The sequence below is a fragment of the Tilletiaria anomala genome (genome assembly GCF_000711695.1).
Source record: "Tilletiaria anomala UBC 951 chromosome Unknown K437scaffold_3, whole genome shotgun sequence".
Lineage (NCBI taxonomy): Eukaryota > Fungi > Basidiomycota > Exobasidiomycetes > Georgefischeriales > Tilletiariaceae > Tilletiaria > Tilletiaria anomala.
This window is the reverse complement of record NW_013547019.1, coordinates 166,052-190,546: the sequence shown is the minus strand read 5'-3', so window position 1 is coordinate 190,546 and position 24,495 is coordinate 166,052. Positions and strand designations below refer to the sequence as shown.

Below are 24,495 nucleotides of genomic sequence, written 5' to 3'. Positions count from 1 at the left end.
GTGAAAGGGAGAGAGAGAGAAAGAACCTGGTAGGCGACCGACAAACGACTCCAGGTTGCCGCGTGCTTGAAGTGCTGGTGGTCGGCTTGCTCTGCTCCCCGAACCTCTGGCGAATCCAGCGTGTACCAACCAACCCATCCATCCCCTCTCCCACTTTCACGTTCGCTTTTTCCGACACTACCTACGCATGCCTCAGACACATCGCAATCAAGGACACAGCACGGTTGTCGCCCTTTTACACCACTAGGCAAGCATGAACGCTGCCGGCTTTTCCACCGGCAGCGGCCCTAGCAGCGGCAGCAACATGCTCATCGAGGATGACGCCGCTCGCCAGACACGCGAAGCGGCGCTCTTCGAACGCTTCCAGCAAGTCTTCTCACGTGCGACGCTGCCGAGCCAGCAGCGCGATGCCAAGTCCCGCTGGACCAGCCGCCACCTACCCACGCTCAACCAGCTGCGGTCCGATGGCGTCAACGGGGAGATACAGCTGCATGATGGTAGGCTAAGAAGCCTGTATTGGAAGGTGTGTGTGGTGGCTCGTCACTGTAGAGGCGCTGATGGAGGACTGATGGATCCTGTGCGTGCGCAGCTTTATTTTGACCACCTGCCTCTCCTAAAGGAATCCAAGAATGGTGACCCGCTCTCTCCTACCCCAGAGCAATCCGGCAGCAGCTGGAGCCACACCAGTACCAGCGCGTGGTCAGACACCTCGTTACTCCTAGCCCCCACGGCCTCAGGTCGCACCTCTAGTCCCTTCGACGATGCTCCATCACCGAACGCATCAAGCACATCGTTTCCTACTGCGCCCGCCCCTCCTCCCCTTGGCCGACCTTCTTCCTGGTCCAGAAGGAACCACCGCCTCCTCTCCTCGTGGCAGCAGCAGTGGCTCGTGACAATTGCAAAGGAACGGACACATTACGCGCAGTTGAGGCGTCATCTTCTCAGCAACCCCGGCAATCCGACCAGCGTCGGTCCAGAAAACGATGGAAATGACAACTACGAACAAGGCGGTGCTGCTAGCAGACAGCGCGGACAACTTCAAGGCGATGTGGGCTTGCACCCACGCTCGCCTCACCCTGAGAGCCTGACGCCTAAAGCTGCGTATATGGGCTTTGATAGATTTGATCTTCAGCAGCAGCAGAGGCTAACAGCAGGCGATGGCGGCCCTGCTGTTAACCATGCCTTCGGTGGACACTCCTCGCAGCAACCATCGTCGCCGATGTGTTCAGATTTGAGCATCAACAACCCCCTCTCCCTAGCATCCAGTAATCCATGGAAGAGGCATTTCACCAGCATGGAGCTCCTCGCAACCATCGAGGCCGATGTGAAGCGCACCTTCCCAGATGTTAGCCTCTTCTCTTGCGCCAGTGATGAAGCCGACGACGATCAAACGAATACTGAGCTTGCTGCAGAAGGAGGAGGCTACGCAGCGGAAGAGCAGGCCATTCGCCAAGCGGTGCGAAAAGGACTGACGAACGCGCTGTTCGTATGGTGCTGCATCCACCAGGACGTTGGGTACCGGCAAGGCATGCACGAACTCGCTGCCACTTGCTACTATGCTCGCTGGAAGGACAGGATGCGCGTACTCACCAAGAATGACATCACTGGTACTACCAGTGCCAGCCGCCGACGCACTGACTCTTTACCACCGCATAGCAACGGTAGCAACATCAGTGAGGATGCAGCGCTGGGAGCCAAGAAGGACGCGGCGGTGGATGAATTCCTGCGAACCATGCTGGACGAAGCATTCGTCGAGCATGATGCGTATGCGCTCTTCAACTCGCTCATGCTTGGCGCCAAGACGTGGTACGACTGGCGCCAGCCGTCGTCCCCCACGCTCAGCGGACCTGCGTCGTCTGACAGTTCCTCGTCTTCAACGTCACCCTCCGTGCTGGGGACGACTGCCGCGCCGATCGTGCTGAAAGCGGAGCGGATCTTCTCGCTCCTGCGCGCAGTCGATCCAGCGCTCGCCTCGCACCTCTCCGAGCTTGGCATCGAGCCGCAGCTCTTTGCGCTGCGCTGGGTCCGCCTGCTATTCACGCGCGAGTTTCCGCTCGAAGAGGCGCTGGAGATGTGGGACGGCATACTGGCGTATGACGGCCTACTCGACGGGATCGACGACGGTCCGGAGCTGGGAGAGCATCATTCGGTGACGGGACAGAGCGGGCGCGAGGGTGGGGCGGATGGGAAGCGCATGCTCGTCCTTGTCGATCATGTCTGTGTCGCTATGCTTCTTCGGATCAGGGCTCACCTTCTCGCGGGAGGGTATAGCAGTGCTCTGCAGAAGCTGCTGCGCTATCCGGCTCTTCCACAACCGAAACTTTCAGACATGAGTGCACCAGGAGCAGCAGCAGACGCTGATGAAGAGCGCGAACCTGGGCAGCACACGGGTTTGCTCGTGCGTCAGGCTATCACGATCCGTGCAACGCCCAACCCGACTACAGGCGTTCAAGTGGTTATTCAGAACAGGGACAAGTTGGGCATCGATATGGTCGTCGAACCTTCAAATGACGACACGTCCCCGCAGCTGCAGAGATGTGTGCGGCCTGGCGGTCGCCCCTCGGCTGCTCGGACAGTTGCCAGCGGCAGGACGTTTGGGCAGCGGCCTGGACTAGGAGCAGGCATGTTTGGTGGCCCGCTGCGGGTGCAAGAAGCGCCAACAGCTGGTGCTGCGCGACATTCTTCTACCCCGCAGCAGCAGCAACTACAACCAACCTTTCCCTTTTCACCTACTACGTACTTCCCGGAGGGCATCAGCGACCTTGCCAAAGGCCTCTATGAGCGGTCTGACGCACTCGGCATCAACCGCGCTGTCGGGAACGCTATGTCAAACGTCAATCGCGCGGTCAATGCATACACAGCTGCCGGTACCGGCCGTGGGCACACTCGACCGGGCGGCGATGGATTTCCACCGCTCGTGGATGATATTGCGAGTCGCAGGCTCAAGACGCTCGGCAAGAACCCGGCTGATGCAAATGCCGCGATCTCTGCGCTTCATCAGTCAAATCAATCTTCAGGTTCTGATGCAAACGCATTATCTGCTGAGCTTTCAGCTCTGAAAGGGGCCAACAAGGCCATGGGCATCGCGATTGCCTCGTGCGTAGAAACTCTGGAGCTTCGCTGGAAGAACGGGCCTGGTCCTCTGCCACGTGCGGAAGAGCGGATGACGACCAGTGGCTCGGAAAATCTCACACAGGACGACATCTCCACACTCATGTCCATCACCGCACTGAAGCACATTCGAGATGTGCTGCTTGGCACCGCCAAAGAGTACGACCCGGCGATCTTGGGCTCTGCCGCCGCAGACACGACAACACAACCCAAATCTGAAACGGGCCCCAACTCTGCACCTGCACCTGCGCCCAAACCCACCTCTAACAAGCAATTTTCTGCCGCGCCACCAATAGACGCAGGTCTGGCGCCCGGCACCCCGTCCACCGGCCTGCCACGTGTGCCCATGAGCTCACAGCAGTCATCTCCAGGTCTAGTTTCGGGAACAGACATTTCTGTCAGGTTGCCGAATGCACTTGAGCAGAACAGAAGAGGCTCTTCAAATTATGTTCAAAATGCGACTACCTGCTCGCTGTTACCGAGCTCAGTGCCATCCATGGCCGCACAAAGCAGCCTTCCGAGTTTGACGCGCTCCCAGTCGCCGTTGGCATCGCCCGAGGAGCCGCTGACTGCAGCTAGCTTTACTAGTGCTAGGTCGATGCAGTCTGTTTTGGACTCCGGCGTCGAAACGCTTATAGTAGAGACAGGCCCGCTGGGCCGACAGCCCAACAATCCTCATCCACCCGGTATGCTTGTCTCTGACCCATTGGGGGTAATTTAGATTCGCGCGCGACAATGTCATGCTGAAGGCCAGGCGGCCATTAAAGATATCAAGTACTATCCATGGTAATCAGGGTGCTGTTGCCCTTCGGTGGCATCAGGCAGGATACCGCTCTATTAATCGCCTCAGCAAGTCCTCCATTCTCTCATTCTGCTTCTCCAGCCGCTCAATCTTGGTTAGCAGCGCATCAGTGTCGAGCGGCTGTTGCTCTGTTTCCACCTGCCTGTTGCTGCCGTCTGGCATATTGTCTCCCGCGCGATTGCGCCGCCCAAAAAGCTTGGCGAGTGGGCTAGAGAGGTGGCCGAAGCCTTGAATGTAGCCGTCATCCGACGGACGCCGTCGCGCACTCTCGCCTCCCGACAGAGCGGTGCCTACATCATTTTCCTGGATCGCGTTCGAACGCGCGTCTGGGTGCGGTGAAGCACCCGGCTGTTCCATCAACTGGCGGCTGAGACGATGCGCAGCGTCTGCATCCACGTTCGTTTGCTCCTGAACCTGTTTGAGAGCTTCAGATTCCCAAGAGGATTGCGCGTCGTTCCCCATGTCGTGTTCGCTGATGAACACTTCGTCAATGACCTCCAGACTGCCTGCCTTACCACTTATAGAAAGAGGCAGCCATGTGAAGACCTGGCCTGCTCGTTTGGCTGTGATTTCGAACCCGCTTCTGAACTTCCAGCGCTCCGCCACATGGATCCCGAGTAAGATAGGAAATGACGTGAAGCGGATCAGGAAGACTGAATCACAACGCAGAAATGGTCAGGATGGCGCTGCAACCGGCGCATTCGACGGGCGGCGACTCTCACCATTGAGTTTGTGTATCCACCTTGGTGTGAGAATGAACGAGGCAGGATAGACAATGGTAACGCACAGCAGGTTCAATGGTGGGACGTAGGAGAAGAGTGCATCCGTGGAGACGCCTGCCAGTGTCTGGAATGTATGATGGAATTGAACTTCCTCGGCGGCATTCTCGCGCACGACGGAAAACGTGTTCGACAGGAGGGAGACTAGCACCGTCAAGAGAAGCGTATTTCTGTGCGAGTGCGAAGCGTTTCAGTGCTCTGTAACGGTGCGTAATAAAGCGTGTAGGTTTGACTGACGAGACGATCGAGTATAGTACCATCAAAGGTGGGCCTATCACTTCATTAAAGTTTTGCGCCGCGTCAAAGCCAATGACTGTTCGATCACAGCCAAAAGCAAAGGATAGTAAGACTCCCGAGCTCGTTTGGTTCTTTCAGCGATGACTCACATGTGTTTCCAAACCAAATCTTCAGCATCATGTCCAGGATGCGGAAAGGAGGCCACTTTTCGTGATCAGAGAGGGTGTAAAAGGCGTACCAAAACCCGCTAAAGCACACAGCAGCCAAGCCAATGAAGCTGCAGAGCGTGTCGAGAGTGGGACACATCGCGCGTCAATTGCCGCGCCTGTCTCCGAGATGGTTTGAAGCAGTGACAGACACTCACAAGGCAAAATCAGCCAGCATCTCTCGCAGCGCGAGGAGAACAATGTTGTCTCTGACGAGAGCGCTGGCGACTCGGGGACAAAGCAGGACTGCACCGAGAGCAAGGATATCAAAGCTCATGCTAGAAAGGTCTGCGTTGTCTGTGCGCAACGCAATGACGCGCATGCCCAGCCACACGGTGGCAATAACCACAAAGAGGCTGTCGATGAGATTCTGATGTAAGGGGCGCCCAAGTCAGTGCCTTTCGGCATTGGCTTTGTTGGCTTTGTTACGGTATGCGGTTGCACTTACCCATACTGAGCCGAGGTAAACATTCCAGCCGTGCTCCTGGGCTTGAGCCACCTCGTCTAGTGCAAAACCTGCAAGCCAGATCGTGAATAGAGTCTCCCACGTGGTCCAGGTTGGACTTTCCTTCTGCCCTCTGCAAGGACGACGTCGAAGATATGGACTCGTCAAAAGTTGCCGCTCCGCATGTGTGACAGGAACCATGCTGGCGACTCACAAACAGAGAATAAAGAAGCCAAACAGGATGATGAAATTGAGGAACTCCAGGCGACTGCGGACTTGTGGCACTTTGAGCCGGTAATGATTGAGCAAAGGCGCGGTACGGGGGTCGTAAATGCTGAGCGGCTTGCGCTTGTAATCATCATTTAGAATCGCATGATTGGACGCGCTCGAAATCACCACTGTGCCTTCCCAGATACCCTGGACGACTTTTTGGCAGAGTGGCGACTTGATGAATTTCTTGGAGGAGGAAAACAATGCAAGCTCCAGCGCGGAGCAAGACGCCTGAGCTGCATCACGCTGTTGACCTCTGCCGCCCAGGTTGAAACGAGACCCGTTACCTGATAAGTTGGGATTGGCGGAACAAAAGCCGGACGCATTGGCAAGCATTACATTACGGCGCGTGGTGTCGCTTTCAGATAGATCCAAGCTGTGATTTGCTTCTTGCTGGCGTCGTAGCTGCTCTTGGTACCGTGGGCTAAGCTCTATGCCGTTAAATGGTGAGAATGGTGCTGTCAGGACTGTGACGAGCTCGATGCCATCGGCGCTGAAGGTTCGGAGGAGCTTGATGGCCAAGAGCTCGCACATCATGCCGCGCGTTGCATTGATCTGCTGGAAGGCAATATCTGCTGAAGCTTCTCGCAGAAACTGGATCTTGTTGAAGAGGAAGCCGTAAATTACGGCTGGGCTGCGGAGCTTAGCGTATTTGACTGCCAAGGGCCGGACAAGGGCAAAATTCAAATCCACCGACGTGAGCTCCTCCCAAGTCAGGTGGGTATCAATCGTGCGCTTAACGTCTGAAGCAGAATTGCAAGAACTCTCAGTCAGGCTCTCGCACAATGGAAAAGTGCTCTCGCGACTCGCCTTGATGAATCAGGTGGATAAGAGGGTAGGTTCTTTGCCTCTCAACCTGCAAGAACAGGTCGTCGACTCTTGCATCATGGCCGCCTTCACCAGCTTGCCGCCTTTGAGTGGACAGGCGCGAAATTACGTCCAGTTCTTCGAAATCAGTCTGTAATCTCCGTGCATCTCGTCCACCTGTCGTGCCAGATGCACCCCTATTCGCCACTCGGGCAGGATTGCCTGCAGCGGCAGGTTCACGGCCATCGCTATCAAAGAGATCATCACCGTCTCTGGACGATATTATTGGTGAAGCTGGAATCTTGTCGAGGTCCAGTGGCGCAAAAGTCAAATTTTTTAGCAGCTTCTTGGAATTGTTCGAGGACTCGATCGCGGCAGCTGCGAGTGCGTTGGACGGCACGTCTATGGCGTCGTCCGGAACACTTGCCACACTACGCCGTTGACTTGATAGACCTCCTTGGGCGATGCTGCTACCAGAAGCGTTCGTGGTGCATCTAGACGTGCCAGCCACGATATTGTGGTGAGCAGACGGCATGCTGACTAACTTGTTGTCCGTCAGCGCGCCAGTATTGGCCGCCTACTGACGGTCTGAACCTGATCAATACTTGTACCTTCAGCTCCTTGTCAGCTGCGAGCGCAAGGACGCCATGTAGGGGTGCGTGTTGGCAGCAGGGCGACGGATACATATATTTGCTTTGGTTTTGGACCCCGTTATGAATGTAGCCGTGAGTCGCAACTATCCTTGCTAGGTGCTTCATCGAATACAGTTAAGTGTATATCTTCATAGTGACACAGCGTTCTAATAGTGGAAGCTCCCCCTCCAGCGGCGCTGCGTAGTGGTATGTGCACATAACGCGGCGTACATAAGCGCCCGCATCAACTCCACTACTAATTTAAAATGTTTGTGATTCCCAGATGCACGCCTTCGTACACTTTACGCTGAAGAGGCCTGCATACGTTCCTTTAGTACAAAAAGCCAGTTCGATAACATGCAAGATGCCTTGGGTGTCATCCTGTCACAGATGGGCCTCGATTGCCCTGGTTATGCACACACAACCGATAGAAGCAACGAGAACGTGGTTAACGGTGCCTCCAGGCAATGTGATGGGCTAGGGGTCGAGAAGTCAAGTACTTACTGTGCAGGTGTCCCAAGCGCCGGCTGTGGTTGGGCCGCATTCACGACATCCCTTGGCTCCTCGCGCACGAAGCGCCCAATGTACTCTTCCCATTGGTCGCTTTCGGCCAGCAAACCTTCACGATGCGCCTTGGCATCCTCGTATGCTTTCCACCACCAGCTGTGCGTCACCGCATCTGGGTCATCTTCCTCGTTGCCAGGGTAGCCCACGGCCCATGGTTTGCTTGTGGAGAGTGAGAGCATGAAGAGGCGGCAGATATGTTAAAAAAACTTAACCACGCACTTGTGCACATTCGCGATGACTTACTCAAGAATGTAGTGCACGTTGCGGACCTCCTCGTCGCGCCAAATGTTGGTGTGGCACTTACGCAACGGCTTCAGCGCATTGTAGACCCAAGGGAGTGGAGTGAAGCGTCCTTTGTAATATTTGGCGAGGAAGTCCTGATCTGGGAAGCGGAAGGCCGGGATCTCTGGATCTGTAGCGATTTGCCTGCTCATATCCTCCATCACCGCCTTGGACGGGGTAAGCACGACGAGGCCGCTGTTCAACAAATGATAGTTGTCGCGTGATTCTGGTGTCACGGTTGTGGGATGAGTTAGGGCGTCGGGGTGCGACTGTGGTGTGAAAGCACAGTTCGCGGATATCCTATCGTGTAGCGCGTGAATATCTGAGCCTTAGCAACATCCAGCAACAGTGTCAGAGATTGAAACTAACCAGGATGCGGGGTATGACGCGACCTTGCGAGGGTTGCACGTGCAAGCGAAACTCGCAGCGATGCCGCTGTCGCTATCGAGCTTGCAAGTCATGAGCTCATCCATATTCCTCCTGACCAACATGTCCGAGTCGATCAAGATCACGCGCTCATACTCTTCCAACTCAAAGGCACGAAGCTTTGTCCAGACGAGCGAGAACCGTTCCTCTGCAAGCATCTGCACAAGAAAGCAGGAGATGGGTCAGATGCGGTTTGTATACGACCGCTCGCAACGCAGTGAGCGGCGATGCACCTCAGATTTTTGCGTCGGCATGAGCGCATCAACTCTCCGTACAATGCAGCCCATCTCCTTGATGACTTGCTGTGCCTCCGCCGAGACATCGTCGGTCACCATTACGATAAGCGGGTATCTACTTGCGTTCCGTCCATGCAGCAGGCTGCGCGAGAAAACGAACAAGCCCGGCAGGTACTTTTCGCCAGTCAGCAGCGTCGCCCAGGCCTTCTTTGCCGAAGCTGAAGAAGAACGCAGCGAAAAGGATCGGACGTCAAGAGAAGTGGTATAAGGGTCATTTCATAAGGGCCACGGTGCTATGCCTCGAAGCTGGTGCAACCTGCATTACAGTGGGCAACTCTACTCACTGTCTGCGCTGGTAGGCACGGAGGTAGCTGTGACAGGGGCCGCAGAGGCGCTCGGAGCCGAAGCCGACGACTCCGGGCCTCCGGGGCTCTTTGCATGGGCAAGAATCCAGCTGAAATTGTCCAAAATGCATGCGCAGTTAGTCCTGGTCACACAGTTTGGTGCAGACGGCGAGCACTTGCCGACCGCGACGCAGAGAACTCACTCAATGACATGGTTGATGGCTTTCACCTTCTCGTCACCTTGCTCGTTGTGCAGTTCATGGTACAATCCTTCCATCTCGATCAGCTGTTTGTCGTCCGCCTGGACCCTCTGAATAAAGTCTCTGCTACCCTTGATGTCGCACACCTTGTCCGCCGTGCCGTGCACGATGAGCAACGGCTTGTCATTGGGAAAATTGACGTACTCCTTGTTCAAGATGTTCAGACCACTAGCAAGCGGACCATGGATGGCTTTGAGGTAGACCTGGCCATGAAGAAATCAAACTTTGAGAGCTTGAGGTAACTGTACGTGCTCGGCTGCACAGGAATACGCACATTGGGGTTCGTGAACGGGTTCTTTCGGTATTCCGCGACCACTTCCGGGTCTTTCGACACATATTCAGGATTCAAAGGGGCTTGCTTTTTGGCGCCAGGGTAGATAGAGATGAGGTAGCCAGCTGCTGTTGGTACAATCGATGGCGGATTCTGCGTTGGGAGTGCGTCAGCCGCTTGTAAAAGAACTTGCAAAAGACCACCGGCCGACACTTACGTCGACGAGCAGGAGCCATGGGGCGAGCGCAACGACTCCTTTTACATCTTGAAGGACGGCGCTGGGGAAGAAGGCCTCTGATTTGGGCCTGGTGAAAGTGGCCAATGCGAGGCCTCCACCCTGTGAATCGGATGATAATGGTCAGTCATCATGAGACAATGAACGCCGTTGCTTCTCTCACCATGCTGTGGCCAACGAGAAAGAGGGGGACGGACCTGGGACCATACTCCTGGTCGAGCCTCTTCCTTTCGTCCTTGAGAAACTGCGCAATATCCTGATACTGCAAGGATCTCGTCGTGTTGCCATGGTTCTTTTTCCAGCTGTCTGTGCCATCCTTTGCTGTTTTCCCAAACCCTCGCTGATCAAAGGCTGTGACTGCGATGCCCTTGGAAGCGAACACGGGAAACACATGGTCGTATCGCTCAATGTTCTCCAAAAATCCATGAATGAAGAGGACAGCAGCGGTTGGCGGGCTCGTGGAGGGGGTCCATCGCTTCACAAAGAACTTGATGGCTGGTTTTGCCTCGCTTGGCACAAACTCTGTGCTGGTTGTGCCTGGATTAGCGACAGGAATGCTCGGCATCGTTGCTAGTTCTGGTCATGTGTCTTCTTCCTATTGATTTACGGATGAAGCAGGCAGAGCGGCGGACTTGACCGATTTGAACAAGTCTCGTGCAATTCTACTCTGCGGTGGGATCGAGCGCGGTTTGGGATGCTGCAATACAGGGATGAGCAGCAGGACGATCGATCAGAGCCAAGGACTCTTCTTTCTCTCGACGATGGAACTTCTCGTGCGCAGCAATGTCGGGTAGAAGAAGAATGACATGTGCAGGCGAACATCAGTACCGAGCACCAGATACGACGGAATCAAGTAACGAGGGCACGGTGCACTGGTGGCCAACAGCTCCGTCGATTGACGTGTCGAAGGCAGAGTGGCACTGCGGCTGTGTGCAATGTGGGGCAGCGCATGCTGCCAACATGTCATGAAAGTTGAATGGCCCGCTCGAACATACATATATACACACATTTGTGATTGTCTGAAGACATCAAACTCTATCTCTCACTCGCACGGCCTCGCCCATGAATCGCGTTCTAAAAGCATTCGGCAGTTTGGAGAGACCATCGATCTGGGATCAGAAGGGATCATACTGTACGTGCTCGCAGTCGGGGTGTGCATCGTTTTCGATATTTCCTTCTGAGGCGTGCTCCGTTCCAAATTCACGTACGTTCCAATCTGCCTCGGCCATCAGCGATGCTGGGTGCCGCCTGGAGCACCTGTGGAACAAGGAATAGTTGCCTGAGAGATCTGAGAGCGCAAAGTGTTGCATCACCTCAAGTTCGATGGTTCCAAGACTGTATGGCAGTCGTAGTGATCAATTCTTTGTATATACACTTGATGCAATGCGTTTGTATTATCTTCAATCAATTGCTCGCGCCCACTTTCTCCCGCACGACGTACCTCCAAACAAGAGTCATGCCTTCACCTCGATCAAACTGGGCTTCAAACCAGTGCCAACAGGCCCTTGGAAAGAGCTTGCGATGCCAGCGCCGATGTCACGCTGGCCACGCTCCTCCTTTGCCTTGATGCACTCCGTCACGTAGTCCGTGAACATCTCGCTGCAGTCTTCTGGCCCACCGGCGTGCTCGGGGTGGAACTGGACGGCCCAAACCGGTTTGCGGTCAATCTTTGGCGCTGTATTGGGGAAAAAAGGAAGAAAAGGGAGAGAAAAGGCGAAGGTCGTGGACATAGCATCAGCAAAAAGCCAAACGCCACGCCGGGAATTCGTGCGAGCACTCACAAAGTCTGATACCCTCGATCGAGCCGTCATTCGCATTGACGAACCATGGCTCCCATCCATCAGGCCACTTGCCATCTTCGATGGTGCGCGCGGACTCTTCGAATTTTAGCGCGTACCCATGGTTCTGGCTGGTGATGTAGACACGGCCAGCCTTGACCGAGCTGCCGTGCGTGGAGATGGCAACCACGGGTTGATTGTGGCCCCTGTTGCCAAACTTCATACGGTATGCCTTGATGCCGGCAGCGAGGCCAATGATCTGATGACCCATGCAGATGCCAAAGATTGGCCTGTTCCACTCATCGATTGCTTTCTTGACGACTCCGACGGCGCTTGGGATTGAGTACGGGCTGCCAGGGCCGTTGCTGAGGAAGAGGCCATCGAAGTTGTCCCGCACGGGGTTGAAGTCGTAGTTCCAAGGAAGCACCGTAACAGTTGCTCCGCGGCGAAGGAGAGAGCGAAGGATGTTGGCCTTGCAACCAAAGTCCAGGAGCGCAACATGCACCTTGGCTGCGGATGCACCCCCGACGGGGTGAATAGTGTACGGCTGCTTGGTCGAGACTTTTTCGATCAGGTTCTCTCCCATCGGGTCGTAGAAGTCTGAATTTGCGGGTGGCTGCTCGTGGCCTGCGCCAATCTTGATTGCGCCAAGAGTGGAGCCTTGGTCGCGAAGCAGCGTGGTGAGTGCACGAGTGTCGATGCCACTGATGCCGGGTACGCCGTGGCGAGCGCACCACGTAGCGAGCGACTCCTTCGCTTCAAAGTGCGAGAAGTTTTCGGTGAGGTTGCTGACGATGACACCGGCTGCCTGAACTCCGGTGCTCTCCATAAGGCTGCCGACGTTCACGTCGAGCGGGTGACCATGCGGGCTCACGTTTGTACCAAAATTGTCCGGTACGCCATAGTTACCCATGAGCGGCTGCGTGAAAGTCAAAAGCTGGCCTTGATATGAGGGGTCGGTGAGAGACTCGGTGTACGAAGTGATAGAGGTGGTGAAGACCGTCTCTCCGAAGCGCGTCTCAGGGTGACCGAACGACTTGCCAGGGAAGGACTGGCCAGTCTTCAAGTGCAAGGTAGCAGGCTGAGAAGGTGGCGCGTAAGTGTAGGTGATGCGCGGTGCTGAGCTGATAGCAAATCCGCCGACGGATTTCTTGGGTTTGTCGGCATCCACGGGGGTAGCCAACTGTGCGCGCAAGGATGTGCTGAAGGCTCGAGTCGCTGCATAGGAAGCACGTGCGGTAGCAAGCGCGCTGATGCTGGATGAGGCACGCTGTTGCAGCATGCTGCTGACGGAGAAAGAAGGGGCTGCAGCGGAAGCGAGCTTAAGCATCGTGTGAAGACTTGAATACCTGGTCAGAAATGTAGTCGTCCCGCGTGTTTGCTGAGAAGCGCATAGGCGCGGATATATATGTTGCCGAGTAGCAAAGACTTGCCTCCCCTGGTTTCAGTTGCGCAGTGTGATCGCTGGCAGCTTGAGTGATTGTTCGAGTGCTTGATGCTCGTACCAATTGGTGATGGGGGAGCGTCTTCAACTGAATGCCATGCGTGTGAGGCGAGCAAAAGGTAAAAAGAAGTGCATCGAGTGAGCTGAATAGGGAAGGTGTGCCTGCTGGCGTTTCTTTCCTTCGGGTTGAGACCTGTGTGAGCTTGGGATTTTTTTCTACACTCTTTCGCTGGGACGCTCTGCCGACAAAACTTTTCGTCGTTCTGCGTTCCGCCCTTGGGTCTCGGCCCTCCTTTCTTCTCCTCCACAGCATCCGGGGCATCCGGGACCTTCTCCCCTGTTACGCAGGAGAAACTGCTGGACAACTATGGGCTGGACGCACTGAGAAAATCTGTGCAGGCCTGCACACTGGTGTACAGGCTGTCCTCTACGGCCTTGTTTCTTTTATGAGAAACACACAATCAGAAGAATTGGTTTTCCAGCGAAAAGAACTTGTCTCTCCACGGATCCACACCTTGATCCACACAGATTGATCCACACATCATCACATCGTCGCACACAAGATCCTCTTAATTCTTATCCCTCGTGGCATGCAGTTGAACTTGCCTATCTATACCTACGCGATTCGTAGTGCCAGCGACCATTATCTCGGAAAGGAGTGTCAAGGAGCTCGCTGCTGGCGAGCTCTAAAAGTGCGAGCTCAATTTCCGCCGCGTTGTAGGGTAAAGAAAGCTAGGAAGAATGCCATCGTGGACCCCAGCAAATGAAATAGCCGGGGGGCTTGGAGATGGTGAGAATGCACGGGAAGGTTCGCCCAAACGCTGAATTTCCATAGAGACCTCTTCATGAGTCGTGCCATGCCCATGTCTTTCCTTTAGTAATCATCTTGGCATTGGGTGTTCCAGATTGAATTGGTATACACGTCTTGACAGATGTAATGCGCTTCCAATGCACCGTTTGCCCAGATGGGCCCAAGGTACTACATTCAAGGAGCATGTAGAATGTCTAGGCATCAAGGACTCTTGCAAGCTCGGCAATGAATTGCGATCTCAGACAAAACTTCCCTAAGCGATACGAACGTTTCTCCTGGCCGCGGATCCGAGGCGCACGAATTGAAAGGTGATTGCGGCTAATACACTTCGATATCAGGTCTGCATTGGTCATTGAGACATTTTGCAGTTCATCCTGGCCCACCTTTTCTGCTGCGGACTTTCGGGGCACCCTGCACTCTGCGAGCATTTTCGATGCCGCAAGAGCAGTCACGCCAGCATCTTTGGCTCGCTGCTGCCCCAATTTCCCACGCTTCAATTGCCCCTTCAAAGACATCGTCAAACCCCCAAGCATCCCCCCCCCCCGGCCTTTGCTTCCTGCAGCGCCTCTCGACTGGCGCGCCAAGTTCCCTTTTGCGCGCTGGTAGACCATGGCAAGAAGAGCAAAGATACCCCTGCGATGATAGAAAGAGCGATGCCGCTTGCAATCTGGGCGCGTACTGACTCGGACCACTTACTTCCTGGGTAGATCTGACAAGGCAAATCTTGCAACCGATCCATCACAGGTCAGCGCTGGCATACAACCCAGATACCAAGCTATACAAGGCGCCACCATACTTCTGGTCGAATGTTGAGGCCTCGTTCCTATGTCGTAAGACGGAGTATGGCAACAAGACATGAGCTCACTCCAAACAGGCCGACGAAAGCGACACTCGGGCTTTGTCCATCTTTGTTTCATACCAATGAAGATGTATGCTGCAGCTATACTAAAGAGACAAGTGGGATGTTCGGCGATCCTTCGAATCCATTCGCTTGAGCGGTGCTTCGATACTGTAGTAGCAGATATGTAGTATAGTGCGGTGACTCTATTATTTTTCGTCGACAAGGTTTATACCACGGTCGAATGCATTTTGTGTCAATTCTGATTGTATCTGCAGTTCAGATGCTTTATATACTATGAAGGATCTGAGCTAGGGCGCCCTAAAGTTGTGTGCAAGGTGAGCTCAGCTGAAGCACCTGTCAGACTTGTGCAGAAGTGGTCTCTGTACAGACTGAGTGATATGGAGGCGGGGACCTAGCCTGGCGTCAAGCAGTTCCAGACCCGTTGTGAGCCGCTACACGCAAACGTTGCCGTAGTCTGAAATCAGCTGCGCCCAGGCTAAAAGAACGCTGGTGACTCAGACCGTAGTAGAATCGCGGTGTGATTTCATTACGTAGCATGCATCATTCTCATGGATCTACAAAGCGCACTGTGCATTGACCATCTCATGACCTTGTGCTCTTGAGTCATGGATTCTCTTCTTCGCCTCATCAACGTTGCCTGGACCGAGGGGTATACTGCAAGAAAGCGACGAAACACTGGAAGCTACGCTCAGAGCTCAAGCGCTCTAGCTTGCAGGTTGCCCTCAATCCTGCCATGGCGGCGAGAGCAGACGCTTTTGCACGCGGTAAGAGTTTTACTCGACAGTGAAGAGTGAACAGGGGCGCACGCCAGCACGCTCACTGCTCAGCACGCCAAAGTCAATCGCAGCCATTTACTCTTCGACACTAGCTGAGCAGACATTGTAACCAAATCGACCTTCCTCATGTCTGTCCCACACATTCACATGGATTGACTAGCTCTCTGATTTCACCACCTCAAGGGCAAGTCGACAATGCCCCCATTTCTGGGTTCACCTATTCGTAGCAAACGCTGGAGTTGGAGTCGGCCTCTCGCCCTGCGCATCATTTGCGTTTCGAATTGACTATCAGAAGCGCGAAGCGCTGCAGGCTGCAAAGAGTATCATTGATTGTTGTACGAGCCCCTCTGCCAACCATTATCGAGCCAGGTCAAGATGAGAAGCAGTGGCACACCACCAGGCTGGCGTGGCAGCCATGCTGATGAAATCGGCCAGGGCGACAGCATCCCTTCGCCTGCATTTAATGGCTTGCTCGACCGGGAAAATCTTACGTCCGTCGCTCTCCTTGATCGACGCGCATCGTCTCCATTCATCGCCTCGACGCGCATATATCGTCTTGCTGCACAGCTGTCAGACTCAATGCTCAGGCGACTCGATCGGACGGAAGTGCTTGGCGGATACTGTTCTACCGGACCTGCTGCTGTTGCCAATCAGAGCACCTCTGTTCGCAACAGCAAGCTGATTGGCCACCATGGCTGTGTCAATGCCCTCTCCTGGAGCCCGGATGGGATCATGCTTGCGAGTGGGAGTGACGACAAACGACTCATCCTTTGGCGGGTTGGAGGGAAGGATCAGTTCCCAAGTGCGGATATTTTCCACGACGAAGGCGAGGTTTCGGACAATGATGATGAGGTGCCGAGCCGGCCAGGCTTCCGAAGGCTTCGATCGCCTCTTCTCGTGGGTCGATCGCGTCGCGGGTTCAGCGGCGAAGGCGCGTCAGATTTAATTTCGGCGCAGCTTCCTCCACATCAGACCACACTTGATATCGGCATGCAGCACGTTATCGAGACCGGGCACCGAGCGAACATCTTTAGCGTCAAATTCGCCCCTGGCATGGGCTCCTCCAATTCGCGCCTCTTTTCTGCCGCCGGTGACGCCCAGGTTCGCGTCTTCGACCTGTCACGTGGAGTCGACTGTTCCACGCGCAGAGTTGGGCATCGGGAGTACACACTCTGGAATGAAGGCGGTGGCGAGGGTGGCCAAGATGGTTTGGGGTGCGTTACGAGGGTGTTCAGGTGCCACCGTGCGAGAGCGAAGAGGATCGCTACAGAGCAAAGCCCCGACACCTTTCTCACCGCAGGCGAGGACGGCACAGTGCGGCAGATGGACCTCCGCGTCCCTCACACTTGCGCACCCCGCGGTTCCTCGTACTACTATCGATACTCTGATCATTCCGCTGGTGACGGCGGCGGGGGATGCCCGCGCCCGCTGTGCGAGTACTCGCACATGGAGCTTTACAGCCTCAGTGTCAGCAAACTTGAGCCGCACCTGTTTGTCGTAGCGGGAACTGGCGAGCATGCGTATCTGCATGATCGACGCATGGTCCGCAACCTCATGGCGAGAGACTGGGGAGGAGTTCCAGGTGCATACGCGCCGGATGGAGCGCTGACACAAGTTGTCAGGAGGTTCGGCGTCCCGAGTGATGTCGGAGGAAACAGTCGATCTCATAGGGAAGAGAACGATGAGGGCTACGGTGAGCTTGTAGCTGAAACTGGCAACGGTGGCAGCGAACTACCGCGGCGCATGCGCAATCGCGGTCGACCGATTTCTGCAGCTAGCAGGAGGCCAGCGCACATCACAGCAGCCAAGCTGGGAGAGAACCGGAGCAGCGATCTGCTGCTGAGCTACTCTGAATATGCAGGCAAGGGTGTCATCTTCAGGTACAATATCCGCAGCGGAGAGGTAGAGGGAAGTTTCAAGACTCCGACGAGCAACAATGGTCGCGGCAGAGAAGGCTCCGGCTCTACGTCCGAACAATCTACGTCTTCTCCAGTGGAACACTGTCCCATTAAAAGTGGCGCCGGGAGACAGTACCCGATTCAGTCCCTCCGCCCTCGTCAAGGTCCAACATCCACCCAGGCATCTGATGACCACATATCGCACGCTGGCGGTAGTGGCACGATACCTGATGATAGGTATGACAATGTGCACGGCGAAGAATACGACGAAAATGATCACGATGATTTCGAAGTTGAGTCTGATGATGACGAAGACAATGAGGATGACGACGAGGATGACGACGAGGATGACGACGAGGATGACGACGAGGATGACGACGAGGATGACGACGAGGATGACGACGAGGATGACGACGAGGACGACGCGTCGAGCGATGAGCTGGACGAGCTAGCATCCGAGCTGATGAGACATACACGCCAGCAACCCTCCTCGCATTGCCCGTCCGCGCCCATCATCCGGCCAATGCAGTCGTATGCAGGGCATCGCAACGTGCAGACGGTCAAGGACGTCAACTTTGCCGGCCCATCGGACGGATGGGTCATGAGCGGCTCGGATGACGGCAATTTTTTCGTGTGGGACACGGATACAGGGAATCTGCGCGGGATCTGGAAGGGCGACGAGAGCGTCGTCAACGTCATGCAGCCACATCCATTCTTGCCTGCTATCGCCGTGTCGGGCATCGACAATACGGTCAAGGTGTTCAGTCCGGTTGGTATGCAGCAGAAACAGCGGTTCGATTTGCTCGACAAGGAGGATTCCATCATTCGTGCCAATGAAAAGCACGAAGAGTGAGTAAGGCGCTTGCTTGCTTGCATTTATCAGATGGTTACGTCATTCGAGCTGATGCAATTGCTGGCTCTTCCCACGGAAACCTCTCGCAGAGACGAAGATGCATGGGTAGCAGGCCCTGCTTTTCTCAACCTCTTGCGTGCCCACCTTCGGCAGCAACGCCGCCCAGAGGGCGAAGGAGGTGTACCTGGCGCAGCTGCGGGTGGGGAGGGAGACAATGAAGTGGGTCAAGAAGGCGGTGGCGATGAGGAGTGCCCAGTCATGTGAACCGAACGTAGCAGCACATGTAGTGGTCTCCCCATGCAATCCATGATCCCTGAGATCTGCAGAAGAATTAAATGTTCACCGCGTTTGAGCAGAGCGCACGAATAACCATTCGCCACGATTAAGCGAAGGAATGGCACGGTTGAAAAAGTCTATGTCCCAAGGAGCACGCATCGCTGCGCCAGACATCATGCTTTGAGGTGATTTGATGACCAGTAAGGAACCAAGAACCAGTGCCCCGATGCGCAAACGGGGACAACTACGTACAGTGGTCCGGCAAAGGGGGGCCATGGCATTCCGCGCACCACTGCGCTCGGGCCAGGCATGTATGCTGAGTCCGTGTAACCCTAGAATGTGACCGTGCTGAACAATCCATCACTCATACTCGGCATCGCATCCGCCGCCAAGCGATTGAAACGTCAAGAGAACACTTGTCCCAGTCCGTCAGCTATGCCTCAGCTGGCCGCAACACAATCCACTCAGCTCACCAGCGGGGAGCGGCTTCGTTGCTGTCCCTACTGCTCTTCACCACCTTGTGCTCGCATCATGGCCGCCGTCATCCATCGTTCCCGCCGCGATGCGTCCGACTTACTCAAGGATTGGAACATGGCAGGTATTGCCGAACAGCATCACGGAACGTGCTCACGCCGATCGCCCCAGACTCTCATCATGGCGGCCCCACAGGCTCAAGCACAGCAACATGAGCAGGCGGTCAATGTGCGTACGCTGCTGGGGCAGTGGAGAATGCACAGCGAACAGTGGCTGCTAGCTAGCTTTTCTTTCCTCTATCACACGACTGCTGACGCTTTCACATCCGCGCCCCTGAATATCTGCAGATGTCGCCCAGCGTCACCACATGGGCGGCCAGCAGGGTCGTCCGATCATGCTCCACGCCAACATGTACCCGATCAAGCTTGACGGCAAGGGCCAGGGGACTGTGCGCCAATACACCGTGACCATCTTCCCAGCACGTCCTCCGCCCCCTGGGGGAACCCCCAGGCGCGGCGGACCCAAGTCCAGCAGCGAGGCGATCAAGCTCGTGCATGCACTGCTTTGTCAGCGTATCCTCAATGTGGGATTGCAGAACACCGTTCGAACAGGTCAGCACAGCCTGCCGCAGGCACCTATCCAAAGCATCGCGTACGATGGCCGCAAAGCAGCGTACTCTACAAAGACCCTACCCTTGGAAGACTTCGCCATGGCTGTTGAGCTTGTCCACAGCAGCGACAAGGACAACGTTTGAGTTGCGCCTGCGCAAAGTCGCCCAGGTCCACCTCTTCGTGTTTTCGCCTTTCTGCTCTGGAGACCAGCGCACGGTAAGCGCAGCCGGTGCTGTGCTTCCCAGAAATGTACATACGGGCATGCAGGCGCTCGACATCCTCTTCTGCCACGATCCGTCTAAATGCACAAGGTTCACGGTGCTGGAGGCAAGCGCTTCTTCGACGCCACCAACCGTGCACTTGTCGAGCCGCTCACACAAGGCGCAGGGATCTGCAAGGGCCGGTTCCAGAGGGCCCGCCTTACCGTCGGGGGCATGGCCGTCAACATCGACGTTGCATTTAGTGCCGTTCTCAAATCTGGCAACATGCGCGATGTCGCGGCGCAGACTCTCAGCAAGGGAGGAGGAGCCGGCTATGGCGACGCAGGTGGCATCATTGAACTTATGAGAAAAGGCGTCGTTGAGCTGCGCAAGCGCTTCAGGATCGCCCAAGATCCACACGATGCACCGCCTAGATTCGCGCCCAGCACAGTTCAAGGGCATCTCCGATGATGCCGCAGCCAACATGACCTTCCAGAAGGGTGGCAAGACAGCGAGCATCGTGCAATACTACCGCAACACGTGCAACGTGAAGATCAGATATCCGCGTCTTCCTTGCATCGACATTGGTGGCGGCGGCAACTACATCCCGATGGCGCTTTGCATCATCTCTTCCGCCATGACGCTCCCTCCGTCGTTTTCGCCGATGCAGATCGTGGACATGATCAGGCTGTCCGCACAAAGGCTGACTGGCCGCCAGGCGTGCACAGCCTTGATCCGCGCCGAGCTTGCGCGCGAGAAGAGCGAGTCTGTCAACAGCTAGGGCGCCAGCGTCTGGTCGAACCTCATACAGACCAACGGCTGGGTCCTCCTACCGCTGAAAGGGAACGACACGCTCATGCTCGGCATGCATGTTACGCACCACGGCCTCGGCGCAGGCTAATCCTCGATCGTCAGCCCCGTCGCTTTCATTGACTCGTCGAACAGGCGCAACAGTAATCAGATTCGCGCGCAGCTCAACGCGGATAGCCGTGCATCGCAGGAGATCATCTTGAAAGCTCAAGGCATCATGACGGACCATCTGGCCGGATGGCACAAGTCCCATAGCAAAAAGCTTCCCAGCAGCATTCTCATCTTCCAGAAGGGCATATCCGAAGGGCAGTGCAGCACTGCGCGTACGACAGAACTTGGCGCCGCCAAGAAGGCGAGGCACCAGTTGCAGCCAGGCTAAATCCCTAAATTTACATACGCCGTCTACACCAAGTGGCATAAGACGCGCTTCCACCCGCAGAACCCGGCCGATAACGACCGCAGCGGCAACCTGCCAGCGGGCACCGTCGTCGACTACGATGTTGTTCACGCATTCGCGTTCGACTTCAACCTGCAGACGCAAGTCAGCCTCGTCGACATGGCGTGCGCCCGTCGAATGACGTCGGCCTGCACGATGCAATCGGCTTCACGTCCGATGAGCTCCAGCGCTTGATGAACTCGCTCGCCTTGGCGTACTGCCTTGCCACGCGCTCCGTCTCGAAGAGTCCACTGAGCTACTATTCGGAGGTACTCTGCGAAAAGGCGCGCTTGCTCGTCTGCTCTGCAGCTAGCAGCAGCGCCGCGGGCGGGAGCGGCGTGCAGCAGCCTGCTTCCAAGCTCGACGCCATGGATGCGCTCAGCCCGAGACTGAATTCTCTGAGAGGTTCGCTGAGAGTCAGTTCTACATGTGAAAGCGCGCGGCGGTCGAGTAGCGACAGATTTTGTCCCTGGCTCTCTTCTGTGCATACATGTATGTACTACACCGCCTTTTGATATCACCTTCAGCAGCTTCGTTTTTTACCCCCGTATAGCAACTCAATTCGCATAGATGACATGTGTCGCATAGCGCTGAAGCGCTGCGATGGAATGCATTGAGCACCATCAGCATAGGTTCCAATATTCTTTGGCAGGTCTATAATTTGATGGCGAAAGTGTAGAACGCATCCACCAGGTCGTTCAAGTCTGACTCAATTCGGCGCATCGCACTCTCGTACTGTTCTTCCACTCCAATTTTGCCCAGCTTCTCGCAGTAGATCTTCACTTTCGGCTCTGTCCCTGATGGCCGGACGATGATTCGAGGCGCGCCCAACAAAATATCCGCCTCGCTGGAGCTTGCCGAGTGCGTTTCGTCCGCAAAGTAGAAGCTCAGCACGTCATTCTTGGGAACTTGTTTCGGATCCGCCGGCTTCTTTGGGTTGTCGAGCAGATCACTAATCATAATTACCTGATGATGCGCGATACTCTTCGGCAAGTCTGCACGGAGCTTCTTCATCAGGTCGCTGCCTTGGGAGCCATGAGATAGTCGGATGGTGCGAGGCATGGTGACGGATGCGCCGACGCGACGCTGGATGCGCTCCAGCTGGTCCCAGAGCGACTCGCCGCTTGCGTTCAACTCGGCGGCTAGCTCACACAGCGCGACAATCGCTGTCAAGCCATCTTTGTCCCACACCATGGGACTGACCATGTAGCCGAGTGCCTGCATGCAGGAAAGGTTCGAGCCGTCAGAACATTCCGTCCCGAGATTTTCACCTGACGATAGCGAAGCGGCCCACCTCCTCGTATGCGAAAGCAAAGTGATCGCCCCGTTCCTGGATGTTCTTTGCGACGGCTCCGAGCCACTTGAATCCAGTGAGCGTCTCTTGGTGCTGCGCGCCCATGTCGAGAGCAAGCCTGGAAAGCAACCTCGAACTGACGACAGTGCTCAGCGCCCAGCTGCCCTTGGGCGCACGCGACAGCATGCGCTCCCCGAGCAGAGAACCAAGCTGATCTCCGGTCAGCTGACGCATCTTGCCATCCTTCGTCCGTGCGCATGCTGCGAGCCGATCGGCATCGGGGTCGTTTGCGACGGCGATTTGGGCGTCCTTCTCGTCCGCCAGCGCGATCACCAGATCCATGGCGCCTTTCTCTTCCGGATCTGAGCAATACTATCGTGTGAGAAAACTCCATGTGAGGAGGTGAGCAGGCGAGCAGGCCTTGTACTCACTGGGAAAGTTCACTGTAGGAAAGTCACCATCCGCTTCGCGTTGCACCTTTACAGTGTGAACGTTCGAAATTCCTGTCTGCTTGAGGAGGGCTTCGGCAAACGGCGCCCCTACGCCGTGCAAGGGAGTGTATGCTACAACCAAACCATCTTTTCCCTTGGCGCCTGACACGGACACTGTTTTCAAAAGCTCCTTTTGGTAGGAAGCGAAGACTTCATCGCCGAGGTACTGCAGGAGGCCGACTGATTGTGCGTCGGACAGCGATAGAGCCTTTGGAGTGCTGTCTTTTGCGGCGACATGGCTGATAGCTGCAGCGATTTGTTCGTCAATCGGATCATTGATCTGGTTCCCACCTTGCCAGTAGACCTTGTAGCCATTATATTGCGGCGGATTGTGGGAAGCAGTGACCACGACTCCTGCCACAGCGTTGAGATGCTTGACTGCGAATGCACCGAGTGGAGTGGGATGCATCTTGTCGAACAGTAGCACCTTGACTCCTCTCGCCGCCAGAACCCCGGCGGCATCTTCTGCGACTGCAAAGACGTATCAATTTTCAGTGATGGCAAGTACCACAAAGACGGAGGTTTGATGGCGCACATATGTTCGAACCGTGCCGGCCGTCGTACGCGATGACAACACCATGGTTTTGGGCTGCAACTTTGTTGACCGCGAGCAGATGATCTGCAAGCCCAGCTGTAGTCTGCCTAATCACTAGTCGCTGGAGAAGAAACACTTGAAATGGGTAAGGGGATTCCCTACGGTTATCATGCTGCTGCAGTGCTAGCTTACATTCATGTTTACTGGTCCCACACCCATGAGGCCCCTCAGACCTGCCGTACCGAACTCCATCCTTCCATCGAAAGCCTGTTTAAGAGCGTCTTGATCATTATCATCGATGATCTTTTGTAGCTGCCTTCGAGTTGACGAGTCGAAATCTGCTTGCAGCCAAGCTTTAGCTTGCGCCTGATATGACTCGGCGCCTGAGGAAGGCATGTTTTCGACGAGAGCTCAGCTGGGGAGTTTGCAATCGCAACCTCTTAAGTTGGGGTCAGAACTATCAGAGATAGGCTTCGGTAGCGCTACTCGAGGGGTGACTTGGCCTCAAAGAGCCATAAATGGCACCATGGCAAGTCTGCTGTTGTATGGCCGAAAGGCAAGTCATCGTCATCGTCACACGTGGGGGGCGTGCTGTCGCGGACGCGCGGAATGCCTACATAGGAAGACACTCGCCCACCGGTAACGGGACCTCGAGCCGAGCTTCCGGAGTTCGTGATTTCCCTCTTTCAGATATATACCCTCCAGCTCAGAGCTCAGCAATTGCACCCTCCTTGTGGTCATTGCCGCATTGAACACAGGATAATCTATGCATTCGTTTTATACAATCTTGTCTCCTGGACTAGATCGATGTGGCGCTAATCGCTCACTGTCGCTAAAGGAGGAAGCTCAGAATGAATACGCCAAGCAACTTCAGTGGCCTGACACTTCCCTGTTTCGGAATTCGCACGCATGGCCACTCGCATACACGCATGACCGCCTGCTCTAACGACAACGCTATCAGCCCTCACCGGCCCTTTCTTTCAGCGACGGTGGCAATGTGATAAATTGCTAGCGCACGCTCGGTGACGTGCAGAGT

The 24,495-nt window shown here is 55.5% G+C and overlaps 8 protein-coding genes across 8 annotated transcripts; 4 read left to right on the top strand and 4 right to left on the bottom strand.

The window, feature by feature from the left end:
* Positions 1-143: 143 nt before the first annotated feature.
* K437DRAFT_96634 (RabGAP/TBC) lies at positions 144-3,880 on the top strand. Its single transcript, XM_013390640.1, has 2 exons — positions 144-523; positions 590-3,880. The coding sequence occupies exons 1-2, from the start codon at positions 254-256 to the stop codon at positions 3,830-3,832; spliced, it is 3,513 nt and encodes a 1,170-aa protein (XP_013246094.1). The 5' UTR covers positions 144-253; the 3' UTR covers positions 3,833-3,880.
* Positions 3,826-7,404, bottom strand: K437DRAFT_253272 (uncharacterized protein). The gene is made up of 8 exons (XM_013390639.1): positions 6,661-7,404; positions 5,795-6,593; positions 5,584-5,713; positions 5,294-5,505; positions 5,079-5,206; positions 4,930-5,005; positions 4,636-4,862; positions 3,826-4,566 (listed from the first exon to the last, which is right to left on the bottom strand). The coding sequence occupies exons 1-8, from the start codon at positions 7,190-7,192 to the stop codon at positions 3,929-3,931; spliced, it is 2,742 nt and encodes a 913-aa protein (XP_013246093.1). The 5' UTR covers positions 7,193-7,404; the 3' UTR covers positions 3,826-3,928.
* A 154-nt stretch (positions 7,405-7,558) lies between these two features.
* Positions 7,559-10,830, bottom strand: K437DRAFT_253270 (glycosyltransferase family 8 protein). Its single transcript, XM_013390638.1, has 10 exons — positions 10,074-10,830; positions 9,893-10,012; positions 9,679-9,828; positions 9,348-9,607; positions 9,145-9,254; positions 8,798-9,018; positions 8,508-8,722; positions 8,100-8,438; positions 7,794-8,015; positions 7,559-7,695 (listed from the first exon to the last, which is right to left on the bottom strand). Exons 1-10 carry the CDS (start codon positions 10,473-10,475, stop codon positions 7,674-7,676), a joined length of 2,061 nt encoding a protein of 686 aa, XP_013246092.1. The 5' UTR covers positions 10,476-10,830; the 3' UTR covers positions 7,559-7,673.
* A 420-nt stretch (positions 10,831-11,250) lies between these two features.
* On the bottom strand, positions 11,251-13,240 carry K437DRAFT_253269 (small subunit of carbamoyl phosphate synthase). Its single transcript, XM_013390637.1, has 2 exons — positions 11,692-13,240; positions 11,251-11,585 (listed from the first exon to the last, which is right to left on the bottom strand). The coding sequence occupies exons 1-2, from the start codon at positions 13,016-13,018 to the stop codon at positions 11,365-11,367; spliced, it is 1,548 nt and encodes a 515-aa protein (XP_013246091.1). The 5' UTR covers positions 13,019-13,240; the 3' UTR covers positions 11,251-11,364.
* Positions 13,241-15,778: 2,538 nt separating this feature from the next.
* K437DRAFT_96535 (WD40 repeat-like protein) lies at positions 15,779-18,502 on the top strand. The gene has a single exon (XM_013390636.1). The coding sequence runs from the start codon at positions 15,957-15,959 to the stop codon at positions 18,330-18,332; it is 2,376 nt and encodes a 791-aa protein (XP_013246090.1). The 5' UTR covers positions 15,779-15,956; the 3' UTR covers positions 18,333-18,502.
* Positions 18,503-19,139: 637 nt separating this feature from the next.
* Positions 19,140-19,836, top strand: K437DRAFT_265908 (uncharacterized protein; the record flags this gene model as incomplete). The annotated part of the gene is made up of 2 exons (XM_013390635.1): positions 19,140-19,314; positions 19,430-19,836. 2 exons carry the CDS (start codon positions 19,140-19,142, stop codon positions 19,834-19,836), a joined length of 582 nt encoding a protein of 193 aa, XP_013246089.1.
* A 159-nt stretch (positions 19,837-19,995) lies between these two features.
* On the top strand, positions 19,996-21,692 carry K437DRAFT_265907 (uncharacterized protein; the record flags this gene model as incomplete). Its single annotated transcript, XM_013390634.1, has 5 exons — positions 19,996-20,239; positions 20,328-20,658; positions 20,809-21,026; positions 21,239-21,544; positions 21,667-21,692. The coding sequence occupies 5 exons, from the start codon at positions 19,996-19,998 to the stop codon at positions 21,690-21,692; spliced, it is 1,125 nt and encodes a 374-aa protein (XP_013246088.1).
* On the bottom strand, positions 21,602-23,971 carry K437DRAFT_253265 (putative phosphomannomutase). Its single transcript, XM_013390633.1, has 5 exons — positions 23,652-23,971; positions 23,460-23,580; positions 22,865-23,395; positions 22,434-22,795; positions 21,602-22,357 (listed from the first exon to the last, which is right to left on the bottom strand). Exons 1-5 carry the CDS (start codon positions 23,853-23,855, stop codon positions 21,794-21,796), a joined length of 1,782 nt encoding a protein of 593 aa, XP_013246087.1. The 5' UTR covers positions 23,856-23,971; the 3' UTR covers positions 21,602-21,793.
* Between the last annotated feature and the right edge of the window lie 524 nt (positions 23,972-24,495).